General features: G+C 36.2%; 1 protein-coding gene across 1 annotated transcript in view; it reads left to right on the top strand.

Annotated features, from left to right (window-relative positions):
- The window catches only part of FANCD2 (FA complementation group D2), a 51,622-nt gene that overhangs the window by 22,252 nt on the left and 14,237 nt on the right, over positions 1 to 15,133 (top strand). The window contains 12 exon segments of the mRNA XM_029284413.1: positions 846 to 975; positions 2,490 to 2,591; positions 3,409 to 3,521; positions 4,134 to 4,280; positions 5,539 to 5,655; positions 7,313 to 7,441; positions 7,550 to 7,668; positions 7,990 to 8,100; positions 8,356 to 8,483; positions 11,280 to 11,379; positions 12,751 to 12,873; positions 14,260 to 14,353. Of these exon segments, the coding sequence (XP_029140246.1) occupies positions 846 to 975; positions 2,490 to 2,591; positions 3,409 to 3,521; positions 4,134 to 4,280; positions 5,539 to 5,655; positions 7,313 to 7,441; positions 7,550 to 7,668; positions 7,990 to 8,100; positions 8,356 to 8,483; positions 11,280 to 11,379; positions 12,751 to 12,873; positions 14,260 to 14,353 (1,413 nt within the window).

The raw sequence follows: 15,133 nt of genomic DNA, 5'->3' as shown, positions 1-15,133 counted from the left end.
AAATGTCTGTTGTTGTGCAATTGTGCAATTGTTAACTGAGTTTTGCCCCACTTTACAACCTTTTTGCCACAGTTGTTAAGCAAATCACTGCAGTTGTTAAATGAATCATAGTTGTTAAGCAAATCTGGCTTTCCACATTGACTTTGCTTGTTGAAAGCCAAAAGTTACAAATGGTAATCATATGGCCAGAGGACAATGTGACTGTCATAAATACGTGCCAGTTGCCAAGCACAAAAATTTCGAACACATGACCATGGGGCACGGTTATAAGTGTGAAAAATGATCTTAAGTCTCTTTTTTTCAGTGCTGTTGTAACTTTGAATGGTCACTAAATAAATGGTAATAAGTCGAGGACTACCTGTACTGCTTAATTCACTATTGTTATGTATAATAGTTAGGGGTGGGTGGGAAATATGGAATTCTTAAGACTGGAAATTGCCCTTTTGGTGGATGGAATATAAAGATGAATATTGATAATTTATTACTTAAAATATTGACAGGCTTGTTTTATTATTTCTCTATTTGTTAAAGGATTTATAAGAATGCCTAAGTCATAATGGATGATTCTTGAGCATTGTGTACCAATAGAAAACCGATACAAAAAACACAAACATGCATATATAGCTAAGACTAGAAATAACAGTCACTCCTTCCTACTAAAGTTTGTGATCAACTAATTTTTACCAGGGGCCAATATTTGGAACTGATTTAAGGTTTGAAGAATAGTATTTTTCTTATACTGTATATTGAAAAATCATAACAGTTTGGGAACTGTCAAAAAAAATAAATTGGTAGCAGATGGTAAGAAAAGTCTCTAACCTGATCTTACGAATTTGTCTCTCAAGGTTGTAAATGCTTTCTGCCGAGAAGAAGAACCTAGTATAAAAGGAAAAGTTTTGACCCGCTTACAGAACATTACCGAGCTACAGTGTATTCTAGAAAAATGCTTAGCAGATAATCTTACATGAAATAAAGGTGTATAAAAGGGGTGTGGGCAGAAATAACATCCAATTTATGCGGGTTGTTTTAAGACAATAGGAAACTTAAACTTGAAGAATAAATGTGAAAAAGGCAGGGAAAGAATACTATTCTAATTTTCTTAGGGCTAGTTGATTGAATGTAAAATCCCTATATAGAAAGTGTGTATGGGGATTAATGTGTTAAATATGTCTACCTCACACGGTTAACATATGATGAAGCAGAGATATATGTTTTAAATGTTGCAAGTAGTTCTCTGGAAAAGATGTAAGCGATTAATGTTTTCAATCAGAATACCCTGATTTCCTTACAGAAATGGAATATATTTCTAAGAACTATGTGTTATAATCCTTGCTTATGACCACTCGTTCAGCATCTGTTCAAAGTTGTGGCATCGCTGAATGAGTGGTACTTGCAAAGTACCATCTGGGGCATCACCCCCTCCAGTCATGTGATTGCAGTTCAGCTGTTTGGCAGCTAGCTCTCATGACAGTTGCAGCATCCTGCAGTCACACAATTGCTATTTGCAACCTTTCCTGCTGGCTTCCCACAAGCAAAGTCAATGAAGAAACTGGCAGGGAAGGTCACCAGTCGTTCTGGTAAGTCTCCCCTTAGTCTCTGTGCAGTTGTGTGGCATGGCACACTGCTTCCTCCAGCTCCCCTGCACTTGCACAGCCCTGCACCCTGCTTCCCCTGGCCTTCTTGTGCTCCTGCACAGCCTGTGCCTGGCGTCCCCCCACCCCCCACTCCTCCATGGTACTTCCCCACAGCACCCCTGTGCCCCTTACAGGGACTCTTATTGCTCCCCACTTAACCCGTGCATCTTGGGGTTATGATGACAACTGGGACTGTTTGTCGCGAGTCACTCCCAGTGCTAACTTTGTTTCCATATAGCAAATAAAGCTGTTGGTTGTTTAGCGTTCCTGTTTCCTGGCTTTCCTTGGAGCTCAAATAGGATGTCTTGACATCCTTGTTGTTATGTCATGCAGTCACGTGACAGTTAATGAAGGCAATCCACTCCAATTGCCATTGTAGCCCAAGGATTACCTGTGCAGGTATTCCTCGACTTAAAACCATTTGTTTGGCAGCTCTTTGAAGTCAGAATGGCAAAGAAAAAAATGGCTTATGACTGGTCATCACACTTAGAACCATGGCAGCATCTCCACAGTAATGTGATCAAAATTCAGGCACTTGACAACTGGCATATTCATAATGGTTGCAGAATCTTGGGATCACGTAATTGCCATTTGGGATCTTCCCAGCTGATTTCTAACAAGCAAAGTCAATAGGGGAAGCCAGATTTGCTTAACCATTGCATAGTTCACTTAATAACTGCAGTTATTCACTTAAATCATTGCAAAAAAAAAAGGTCATAAAATCGGGCATGATTCACTTAACAACCACTTTGTTTAGCAATGGAAATTCTGGTCCTAGTTGTGGTAATAAGTCAAAGACTATCTGTATAAGAAACTTAATCGAGTTACTTGGATTGTTTTACTCTGGTTTTTCAGCAAGCCCTGGATATGCTCCTCCTCTTGCTAACTTTGATTCTGAGACCTTGGAAGCTGTACCTGTCCTCAATACTACCTCTGTTATTAAAAAAAAGAACAAAGGTACCACATGCAATTTATCAACTGTTGTTTCAGTTAAAATGTAAAAAAAAAATCAGAGAAACTTAATGGCTGAGCAAGAATTATAGTAATTCTTCTTGAATTAAAGTTTTTTTTATATATTATTTCTGTTTGTTAATAGCGGCAATACTAAATGGTCAGTCAAGCTAATTTAATTTCATTTACTGTTTTCTTGACTCAAAGTAGCTTCAGAAATATAACATGAATATACATTTCCCCCCTCCCCCAAGTTGTGTTTGTACAACTATCAAACTGCTCAACAAAATCACTTTTTAGGCATCAGCAATACAGGAGACAGGATAGCTAGGGCAGTTGTTTAGCAGCCTTTTAAAAAATCTTCCCAGGGGCAGCAAAGTTTTGTGACAATTCTGGCCACTTATTTTTTTTTTCTTCCAGAGACATTTAGAATCCAACATAATACCCATAATAAGCAGTAGCAGGAAGATGTGTCTAGAAAAATGAGTGTGGTTTTCCTAGTCCATGAGATTATTGTATAAAGTACTAGTTTATTCATGTGGAAAAAGAACATGCCTACATGTGGGCAGAAACAATAAATATTGACCATTGTCCATTTTATCTATTGTTTGGAATGAAGTCTATCATTGCCTAAGCTCAGTCAAAAGTTACATTTAGCAGACTTTATTTGAAATATGTGAAATCCGCTAAACTGCTGTGTGTTAATGCAAGGAGTTAGACTTCAGATATAGTATAATATATTTTTCCTTAGAAGTTTTCTATTTATTTTAATCAGCTATGAAACTGGCTTTCCTTTGTTGTTGGAACCTTTTGCTTTTTTTAGGACAAAAAAAACTAAAATCAGATAGCAAAAACAGCTTTGGAGATAATTCACAACTGGATGAGAACTCGGATATAATTCAAGCAGAAGCTGAGACAAGTCAACAAGAAAAATCTGTATGTGTCTTATTGAAAATACATTGAATTTATAACGTGGAACGTTTTAGGTCTCTTTCTAGAAGTCTGAGGTTAATATATCCATGTATATATCTTTTATGAAAATATAATAAGCCAGAAGAGCTCCAGAAAGTTGTTCAAGAAACTTTTGTTGTACAAGCAGAGTAATGGGACCTTCTCAGTTGGTAGTGAGATTGAATAGAAATCGGAGTAATATACTTTCAGATTCTTGGTAACCACTGTAGTGATCATTTGCCTGAAATTGAATCATTGCACATAGTTTAATCTTATTTATGTGCGCACATGTATAGATCATCCCAGTGATGAAAATCAAAGTACGAGTTGAAAAATTCAGCTCTCAGTCTTTGATTTTTTTTCCCATTCAGTTCATTTGATCAGAACATCTTTAGTGATTATTGAAGAAACATTAGATACTGCAGAGGGTGCGGTTATATATTTTTACCAATGCTACAAAGTTAACAAAATAGAATTTGGACAACCTGCAGGCACATGGTATCAACTGCCATTAAGAATCAATCCCAAATATGGTGCCACTTTTGCCAGCTTTTAATTTATATCATCATCTGAAGGGATTTATATTTCTCTTTTTAGAGCTCCCCAGAAAAAGATCCAGGAACTCCTTTAATACAGCTGCAGAATTACAGTGCGTATTTCCGTGAATTAGATTTGGAAGTTTTTACCGTCCTGCACTGTGGACTGCTGACCAAATCTGTTTTGGACACAGAGATGCACACAAAAGTAAGTAGGCTAGTACGATGGTGGATCTTTAACTTCAGGATGAAGAATCATGGGCAAAGTGGAGTTTTCTGAGTGAAAACCAGTATTTCAGTTATAATCAAGCATTTGTTTGTTTGTTCAGCATATGGCATAGAGTATAGGGATAACAGTAGGAAAAATACATAAAGGGAGCACATAATACTATGGTGCACTTATAATGGAAATATGTAGTCAATTTTATAAGGTATGAGGAATTCAAGAAGTTATATATAGGTTATAGGTTACATTTTAAAAAATGTTGATTAATAAGAATGGAATAAGTGTTCCATATATTAATATCTAGACCATTTATCCAATTAAGCACAGTATCTGTTAGTTGGAAAACTAATTGCTTTCCCTCCCGCATAAGCTCTCAAATGGCAGCTAGTCACTATATGATGCAGTGTCTGGTGAGGAGCACATTCAGGGGAGGATACCCTGATGCACCATTTAAACAGAGAATCTCAACAGAAGCCCTGCAAAGTGCGAATCCTACGCAGAGTTTCCCAGCACAAGTTGGTGGCATCGAACCTGATAATTTTTATGTCGGGTCAGATATATATATATATATTTGGAATCTGGATGTTCGATAATCCAGTTTACTTTCCATTGGGATTTTACATCAAAGTTAATGTTATGCAGCTGCTGTGCAAGTATTAGTGTGGGGTTCCTGAATTTAAGCCTTCCAGTTGATAAGTGTGGCATATCAGAGTGCACAATCATAATCAAGCAAATTTAAGTATTAAGGAAAGTCATCTTGATTATAACACAGGGTATGTAGACACTATTCAAGCATTAGGCATATCTTGTATATCTTGTTGGAATGTTTTTCTACAGATTCCTTCTATAATGCCAAGTTCTGCGCTGTAAAGTTAGCTCTAATTCTGGATGGTGGTACTCATCTGCAAGTTTTTTCTGTTCCTGGCAATTTCTCTGTGTTTGAATTTTTAGAAGAAAGTCACTGACAAAGCAGCTGATCTGTCTTCATAGGAAGAAGAGTGGATGATACATTAAGACTACTTGCTGCAATGTTCAATATACCTGCCTATCGTTTATATAATTAGTTGATCCTGTTGCCTTTCATAGGACAATTGCAAACACTTGCCTTTTTTCTCTTTAGCATTTTAACAACTTTGTTCAGCTACCTGAAAAATCTAAATGCAGTGCATGTATAATATAGTAAACATATGACTTATTATGAACACTGAAATTATACTATGTTCTTCCTTTAAAATATTAGACCCGTGAAGTGGTGCAGCTAGAGCCAACTGAGCTCCTCTTCCTTTTAGAAGATTTGTACCGTAAAATGGAACATGTCTTAATACTAGCTCCTGCAAAGAGAACCCCTTTTTTGAAGGTATGCATCGTGTGACTAAGGCATTGCAGCTTTAAGCAAGGGAATGTTAAGAAATTTCATTTAAAGAAGCACTTTGTTCCAATGAAACTGAGAGCCAGTTTGATATAGTGGTTAAGGCATCAGGTTAGAAACCAGGAAACTGAGTTCTACTCCTCCTGCCTCAAGCAAAAAAGCCAGCTGGATGACCTTGGGTCAGTCCCTCTCTCTCTCAGTCCAAATCACCTCAGGGGATTGTTGTTGTTGTGGGGAAAGTAGGAGGAGGAAAAAGTATTATATATGAGTTATTTATAAGAAAATAATAAAGGCAAGATAGAAATCTAATAAATAAATACACTTTTATAAGGCAGAAACAGAAGCAGTGATGAATTGGGACATCAGAGATACCACTTAAAACGAATAAAAAGCAAATCAAAGTAAATGAAATGCCCACTACATAGTTTCCTAGTATAGCAACAATTTAGGATATTTTTTAGATTTTTGAATGTTGAGATTAGTACCATATTTTCCGGCGTATAAGACGACTGGGCGTATAAGATGACCCCCAACTTTTCCTGTTAAAATATAGAGTTTGAGCGAGAGAGGGGGGGAGAGAAAACTTGATGAGTAATATGCCAAACCAGATGTGTAAAGGAATAAAATAGAATACCCGTATTTTCCGGCGTATAAGACGACTGGGCATATAAGACGACCCCCAACTTTTGAGAAGATTTTCAGGGTTTAGAAAGTCGTCTTATACGCCGGAAAATACGGTAGTATTGATTTAGGATCTGGAAATGTTTATAATTGCCCCAGAGTACTGTAGAATCTCAAGTCTAAAGATACGATGCATTTTTGTTGCTTACATTATAATTGTTTGAAATTATTATATGCATTAGTGTACAGTCATCTAATGTCTGCACTTTTCTTTCCTTCTTAATTAACTGTTTTTATTAAACCATATTTTGCTTTGAATACAAACCATACTTCTAAATTGATGCTCTTCCGACAAGATTCGGTGATCTGGTTGTCTTTGTATGCAATGATACGCTCAACTTTGCAACAACTCTTTTCTATATCAGGTTCATATTTCAAAGAACATTATGTTTGCTGAATGTTCACTGGGACACACTTTGGAATCATAGGGTTGGCAAAAGTTATCTAGACCGCCAAGTCCAATTTCCTGATCAATGGTGGCTTCCAGATGAAACCACTCCCATACATCTAGCTTTCACTTGAACACTTTCAAAGCACAGGGCCCATCACTGGATTTTTGGTTCCACTGTTGAACTAGTGCAGGGGTAGGCAACCTTGGCTCTTTTATGACTCATGGACTTCAACAGCCAGCATGACTGACTCAGGAATTCTGGGAGTTGAAGTCCACGAGTCATAAAAGAGCCAAGGTTGCCTACCCCTGAACTAGTGCATTAGAAAGTTTTTCTAATATTCAGTCACAATCCATTTCCTGCATTCTGGAACTAGAGAGTATAAGTCTTGAACTTTCAGCTAGATGCCAAATGCCAGCTTTTTCAGTTATTTTATCCCTGTTATATACCCAGTTTCTTTGATTTTTTCACAAAAAGAGTGATCAGGTTTCTAGTTCCCGATGGTCTATGTTAAATTATGATTGTTGCAGAAACGAAGTCATTTTAAAAAAAAATAAACGTGTATTTTTTTACAGGGAAAAGGAAATAAAAATGCTGGATTTTCACATCTTTGCCAAAGGACATCTCAAGAAGTGATTGAGTATGCTGCTGAACTTTTAAAGCCACTGTGCAATCACATAGAAAATATGCACAACCACTTCCAGGTTGGAACACAAATTATTTATCTATAATAGCATACAGTGTCTTCTTTACATCATACCGTAAGCAAACCCACTACAGCCTTTTATGCAGTAACATATTCTTTACTTAAGACGCTGATTACAGAGAACCATGGTGTGATTGATGGACCAGGCGTCAATGTTCAGGAACATCAATTAATGTCATCCTGTTATCAGCGCTTATTGCAGATCTTTCGCTTCCTGTTTGCTTGGTAAGTATGTAGAATTACAAATATAAGGGTGAGAATAAATTAATCTTTTATTATTGGCCTTTTATTTTCTTTATAGAATATCATGAAGCAGACCACCCATAGCGTAAACTATGATGGGTCTTTTTCATACAGCAATATCATAATCTTTTTATGACACTGGCAATGAGCAAACTGAGCTACCAAATTAATGTTGGTTTCTTGTCTTGAGATCACACTCAAATGTCTTCAAACAAAAGACAAATACAGCTTATGAAAATATTTTTTGTATTGTATTAACTGGATACTATAGCAACAAATAATTGATACTTTTTTTTCATCCAGGAATGGATTTTCTCGGCATGAGAACCATGGATTACTAAAAACAAGTCTGCATGTCCTTGCATGCAGACTTAAGCCAGGAGATAGAGAGCTTCCTCTTGAGGACCTACTCAGGTACCAGAAAAGAAACTATCATGCAACTTCACACATAATACGAAGGACTTGGTAGGACATAACATTTATCAATACTGTATATCAGAGACCTAGAATTCACAAACACTTTCATGCATTCTTCCCCCTCCAAAAAAACCCAAACTAAAAAAAACAAGTTCAGGAACACGATGGGACTAATTATGAACAATGTAATATTTAGATCTACTAGCAAATTATACCGTAATTTCATTTCCCGTTTTCTCCTGTATCCTATAGTCAGAGTTTCCAGTATTTACTGAACTTCCAGAACAGCGTTCCCAATATTTACTGTGCACTGAGTCTTACCCAGCTTCTGCTTGTTATTGCTGAAAAATCTGTGGCCAATGCAAAAAGCAAAGAAATAGGTAACATATGGAGTTTCCTTTTATTTTTATTTTTTTAATGTTTTATTGATTTTTTAACCTATTTGGTAAACAGTGTGTTGTCTGGGTTTACATTTAAAAAACATTCACTAACAGTTGGCTTCTATGATCTATAATCCACATAATAGCTTTACTTGATTTCCTCTTTTTCCCATAATGTTCTCTTTTACCAACTTTAAGTTAACACAATTCTTGTTGTTTTGGTAGATAACAATTGAGTATAAAAATTTTTCTAATATTTCTACAGATAATAATCACATCAATATATTTCTTTTCTATCTAGTTATTCTGGTTGCCTCATCATAGATCCTGTTTACAATTCTTGTTTACATTTGTTTTTCCCACAATGTTCAAGACATTCTTACTGGTTAAGATTTTCTCAAAGTTAATTACATTTAAATATTTAAGTCTATTTTTTCTCATGTAAGCCATCCCAGTACTTTTACCTTTCTTAAGGAATAAATAAGACTAAAAAAAGAAGAATAAGAGTAAAGAAAAATAAAAGGATAGTATGCTACTTAAAATCCATGTTTCCTATAAGCTAATACATATTTATTTCCAAAATTTTTCCGTTCTTTTTTAACATAATTAAAAATATATTTAATTTTTAAATATTCCATTTAATAAATCTAGTCATCTAGTCTTTTAACTCTTATTCAAAACATTTTTAATCCATTGTAATTTTCTTAAAGTCAATCACATTTAAATATCTAAAACATTTCCTTTATATAAACCATTCCAACTCTTTTATATTACTCATACCAAGAAATAAAATAAGAGAGAAGAAAAAGAGAGGAGTACTACGTTACTTGAGGGGCTCTTCCCTCTTAAAATAAAATTCATATCCAAAATCTTTCTATTTCTTTAACCATATTCAAACAGGTGTTTCTTTTTTAAATATTCTCTCTGATAGGTCCCATCGTCTATTTTCTTAAGTTTCACTTTAGCCTTTTTCTTTTGCCCAGTATCTTTCTTAATCAGTATGTTCTGCTGAATCAAAGAATCTTTCTATATTATAAGTGTTACTGTAGATATAAAAGGTAAGTCAAGTACAATATCTTTGTAAGAGGCATTTGCCCATTCATGTTTATTGAAAATCTTTTTCTTTCTTTTTCTCTCTGTTTCTCTTATCATTTTTTGTCTCTTTAGTTCTAGTAGTTTTCCTGATATCTCTGCAGTCCATTTTGTCCAATCTTTTTTCTTATCCTCAAATTTGTTTTGTGGTGTTAAAGTATAAGTTGTCTTTTCCAAAGCCAGTATTTCTTGTAAAGTTTTTCCACTTGGGTTATATCATACTTCTTTGTTTTGTTAGACTCCATCTTTAAGTCTCTATTCTCGAATTTGTATTCAGTTATCTGTTTTATCTGTTCCTTCTCTAATGTTGTTTTCTGGGATTTTGTTTGTTGTAAAGTTAAATTGGAGATTATTTTGGATTTCTTTGTGGTTTGAAATCATTGTTTGAATTAATTGCAGCATATCATATGTCTCCTCTTGAAAGGTATTTATTTTTTCTTGATAAGTTCTTTCTATAAGTTCTGATTTTCCATGATGGCCAAGAATCCAAGTTTTCTTTTCTCTGCAAATAGCTTTGGAGTCACAGTTAAGTAGATTCTTGTAATCCAGAAAGTTCAAAAAAAAAATTTTTTTTGTTCCCTAAAGTTTATAAGTCTCTCTTTGTCTGCAGCCCAGATTGTTTTCTTTTTTGTCACAGCTGTTCTCTATTGTTAGAGCTTTGAAGGTCACAAGCACAAATTAGTTTTTTCCAGATTTTGCCAAGTCTTGTCATAGTCTTCATCCATCACTAGATGTGGTGGGAATAAGAATCTTAACCATTCAGCAATTTCAGATTTATTCATATTTAGGTTTTATAGTCATCTCATTTCATTTCAATATGTTTTTGGTCCTCCATAAAAGGTTTAATTCGCCGCTTCTGTTAGTAAAAGGGTGGGGCAAAGATCCCCCTCCTTCACTTTCGGAGGTTTTTTTGGTTTCTTGGGTTTTATTTTTCTTCAGGAAAGTTGATAAGTAGGATAGAGAAAATCGGTGTTCTTACCCAGATTCAAACATGCTGTTTACAATCAGCTTAAGGTAATACTTTTGACTTCGGTTGCTTGTAGCTTGGGCTAGATTCTGACGTTAGGGTAGCCTTCCTCTGTTGGTTTCTGGAAGGCTTCTCCTGGACCGATCGGGTCAACCGCCGTCTCTCCATGGTCCGCAGGACTTCCTTCCTTCTTTGCCGCCTCTTTGGGGTGACTTCTGGCTCATTTAGGGTCCCCTAACAGGAAGAAAATCAGCTGAAGGGCGCGGAGCCCCAAACCTCTCGACTGCTATGCTACTGCGCAAGACCGGAAGTCTCTGGAGTTTCCTTTTACTTCTATTGCACATCAATATTTTGGAAGGATTTATTTTGTATTTCTGAGAATTTTGTAACTGTAGCATCTATAATTCCAACAGAAGAAACACTGCTGAGAGTCACTCTTAATAATAGGGAGATACAGTATAAATTTAATCAATGAATAAAAATAAATAATTTAATTGAAAATAGGTAAAGTTCAGTTTCCCTCCTTCATAATTGATGGGCCTAGTTGAAAATAGATATAGGATGATAGGACTCTGAGTGTTGCTGAATTTCTAATATCTGAGGTGATTTGCATTTATCATTGTCATAAATTGTAAGAAGTTACTGTAACTCAAAATCATATTAAATTTAGCAAATATAATTTCTCTCAGAAAAAAACTTAGCAGCCATATCTAGCGTTCCTTCTTGTTCTTTGACAGCTTCCATCACAAAAGGTTTCCTTTGCCAATCTTGGATGCAGCCCTGTGGAACTCGTCAGAAGGGTTCCCAATTTAATGATGCTCTCCATACTTTGCTGAAGTAAGACCGTTTTTGCTTTTGGTGCTGTTGAGATTCACTTCTTTTCAAAAGCAACCCTACAAATAGGCCATTTCCTTAACCATGTTTAAAATACCTCATTGCCAATTGCAGAGAGTAAACACTAGCAGTATAAGCTGTAGGATCTTTCCAGTACCGTTTTCTTAATTTTCATCTGAAAAGTATGACAATTTGATCAGATTTGATAGTGTCATAGTTTGTTATTATCAGCCAATACTATTTTTTTTTTAGCAAAGAACTAAAACGAGCCAAATGGCCTTTCTTTCTTTGGCCTCTACTTGTCAAAAAAAAAACACCACTATTTCCTGATTGGAAGGCAATCTGTAAAAATAAATTTGAATGGTACCAAAATTGAAAATTAGAACTCTGTCCCTCATAGTGCCATTTTTTTTTCTCATGGCATACCATTGAACAAAAGAAATGTGAAAGGTCGCTAATACAGAAAATCCACATTTAGCAACCATTCATTCAGCAACTGTTCAAAGTTGTGATGGCGCTGAACGAATGGTAACCTCAACAGGTCCTCAAAGTTTTGGCTATTACATCACCCCTGCAATTGCGTGATCACGATCTGGGTGCTTGGCAACCAGCTTGCACTTAGTTGCAGCACATGTGGCCACCATTTTCAACCTTTCCTGCTGACTTCCCACAAGCAAAGTCAAATGGGGAAGCCAGCAGAGAAGATCACAAGTGACTCCACTAAGTCCCCTACCTGGCACCAGCCCCCCAACACCAGTGCACTCATGCCATGCCTTGTTGGCCCTTGCACAAACTCCCACCAGGCAGTTGCTGTCCTCACCATGTCTCGCTGGCCACCAGTAGACCCTCTGCTACCCAGCAGCAGCCACCCCCTAGGTCCGAATCATTTGAAGATGCTACTTACCTGCCTGCCAGCTGCTTTTGAGCCACTGGGACTTGCAACTTCCTGCTGGCTTTCCCTACAGACTTTAGTTGTTGGAAGCTAGCAGGAAGTTGCAAGGAGATCTTCACTTAAGCACTCATGACCCTTGCTTAATGACGGCAGTGAGGAATGCCAGGTTTGTCACTAAGCGATGCAGTCATGTGACATCACACTTCAAAACCGCATTGCTTAGCAACAGAAATTATGGTTCAGTTACCATTGTTGAGCAAGGACTACCGGTAAATTATCCCCAAAATTAAAAGCTGTTGAATGGATTGCTTTTTAATAAATTAAAATTTTAATAGAATGCATGCTTATAATCATGTCTGCTGCTGAAATGAAAACCAACTTTATGTTTTTCCATATGTTAGATAAAACCTAGTGTTGAAAAAAATCTTAATGCAGTCTTTCAAAAGAGACATCTATAATTTTGTGAAAATTATTCTATGCAGTATTCATATGGAATACACACATGATATCTTGAAGGAGATAGAAGACATTTCAAGCACTGGGGTTCCAGAGCTGATTAAATCTTCTAAAGATGGATACTCTTCCACTTACCCTACACTGACCAGGTAATAATTACACATTTGGCCATACCTTCTGTTTGCTATAGGTTGGTTAAATATTCTTAATATGATAAACCAGGCTCTAGGAAGAGAGTTTAAGTTTAAAGATGCCAGAATTCTGTTAAATTCCAAATTTTGGAATATAGATTATTTATTTAAGAAGATGCATTGGTTTCATCTTTATAGACTTAAGAATGTTTCAGGAAGATGCAAGGCTTAGATGATCAAGATATTGGCAGCAGAATGGAAAAAAATTATAGTAGTCTACCATGACTGCAAGGCTAATTGTTATATCTGATCTTATACTGCTTTCATATACTTAGCAGGCACTCTGTAGGCAGTAGGATTGCAAAGTTGGCTTACATAAATAAATAAAAGTTAAAGTATTTTAAGAAGACAAATTTTCAGTGATCACATTTGGGGAGAAAGATCTGGTGTAAGTTTCTGGAACGGCGCAGTGGCCTGGAGGTGGAGCTCTTGCCTCACAATCAGGAGGCTGTGAGTTTTATTCTAGAATCTAAACAGTGGCAGATATTTTTCTCTCTGGGCACAGAGAGTTATTGTCTGCTGCAAACTCCACGTAGGTGTCAGGAAGGACATCTGGCAGTAAATGCTCAAGCTCTGTTCAGTTGCCCCAATGCAAGGGATGACAGGGTCATTAAAGGATTAAAAAAAACTGATGTATGGTTCTCTTACCATAATAATTGGATGCTCAGCAAGATTGTTTACTTGTGGCTCAGATTTATTCATGATCATCTTTCCGAAAGTAAGTTGTTTCAATTACAATTTCACCATAAAGTTTGTGAAATCCTATATGTGCCCTGAGACTTTTCAGGTTTCTCACTTATTTTCTTAGGTCCTTGGATACCCTTTCCAAAAGTCAGCAGATTCACAACTACTATGACTTTTCTCATGTTTTAGATATACTGCATCTACCAAGTTATTGAGCAATTTCAACAATATGCCACCATCATTCTTACCATAAAGATAGCTGCCAATGTACTGTTTTTGTTAACCAAGTTTATACAGTAACTTAACTAAGTGCTTCTCCGCACATCTGATTGCAAGTTGAAATCCCCACATCTAATTGCAGTATGAAAAATCAGAATGCTGGATAATTTTGCCTTTCTTCCACAAAATTTAGTATATTTCTTTAGGTCACTTAGTTTCGTAATAGTTCATTAGACGTGGTTTTGCTTCCTTGGTTTGAATTCAGTGTTCTTACTTTGAATGATAATAACCACATGATTTCATTTTTATTTTAGGCTGCCTTTTGTATTTTTTATTATAGCTAATTCGAGTTTGAGAGATAGATACTACATATGCGTCAGAAAGTAGTGATGTAATGCTAAGTAGTATATATTTCATATTTCCTCATCCTTTCTTTGCCAGACAAACTTTTCCCATTTTCTTCCGGGTGATGATAACTCACCTAGAAACTTCAATAAGAAGCATATCTGCTGGAAAATCATCGGATTCAAGTGAGGTAATATGATAAAATAGAACTTGGGGTTTCTAGCAAGGCATCTGCATTGCTAGGAATATGCCTTCATTCAGGGAAAGAATATGTATTCTTTTGACATGTTTCATAGAGATTATTAAGATAGAAAACACCTACCTGAATATGTAGCATTAGTATTTGTGTATTGGCGTACATAAAAGCCTGGTTTTGTCTTGGAGGTACTTTTTGGAAATTACAACACCCAATAGGTGGCATTGTTTCATTGATGGAACCTGAAATAGCCCAACCCTGCCAGATTAAACCAGCCAGCCAGATACTATGAAAATCTTATCTGTGGCTACAACCCACAACAGTTGATTTTTCCAGGGACTTAAGGGCTTAAACTCATCCTCCCACCTTTCTAAATTAACAGATATTTGACACAGAAGCAGGATTAAAAAATGTTTAAAAAAGGTGGCTGGGGTATGTTTCTATAATAACCATCTGTTGCCTGCGAACAGCTGGTTTCTGTCTCCCCAGCCTCCAACATATATTTGTCTTTCTTCAACAGTCTTCAATGAATAAAGATCACTGGATAGGAAAGTTCTGCCCCATATAAGCAAACTCAGCTATATGTTTTTGTGCATGAAAAAGTGGGATGGCAGGAAATATGACCCGGAGTCCTGCCTGTATTATGATTTCTGCATGGCTGTAGAATTTGTAACAGTAAAATCTCAGTAAAGCCATTTGCAGGGGAGGGTGTGCTGCTCCCCAATGTCTTTAAAATCAGACTTCATGACAATTTACATTGCATAGTCAATATAT

Source organism: Protobothrops mucrosquamatus, unplaced genomic scaffold (genome assembly GCF_001527695.2).
Source record: "Protobothrops mucrosquamatus isolate PMUCROS unplaced genomic scaffold, P.Mucros_1.0 scaffold574, whole genome shotgun sequence".
Classification (NCBI taxonomy): Eukaryota; Metazoa; Chordata; class Lepidosauria; order Squamata; family Viperidae; genus Protobothrops; species Protobothrops mucrosquamatus.
Note: the sequence above shows the minus strand (reverse complement) of the source record. Positions and strands in the feature narration are given on the sequence as shown.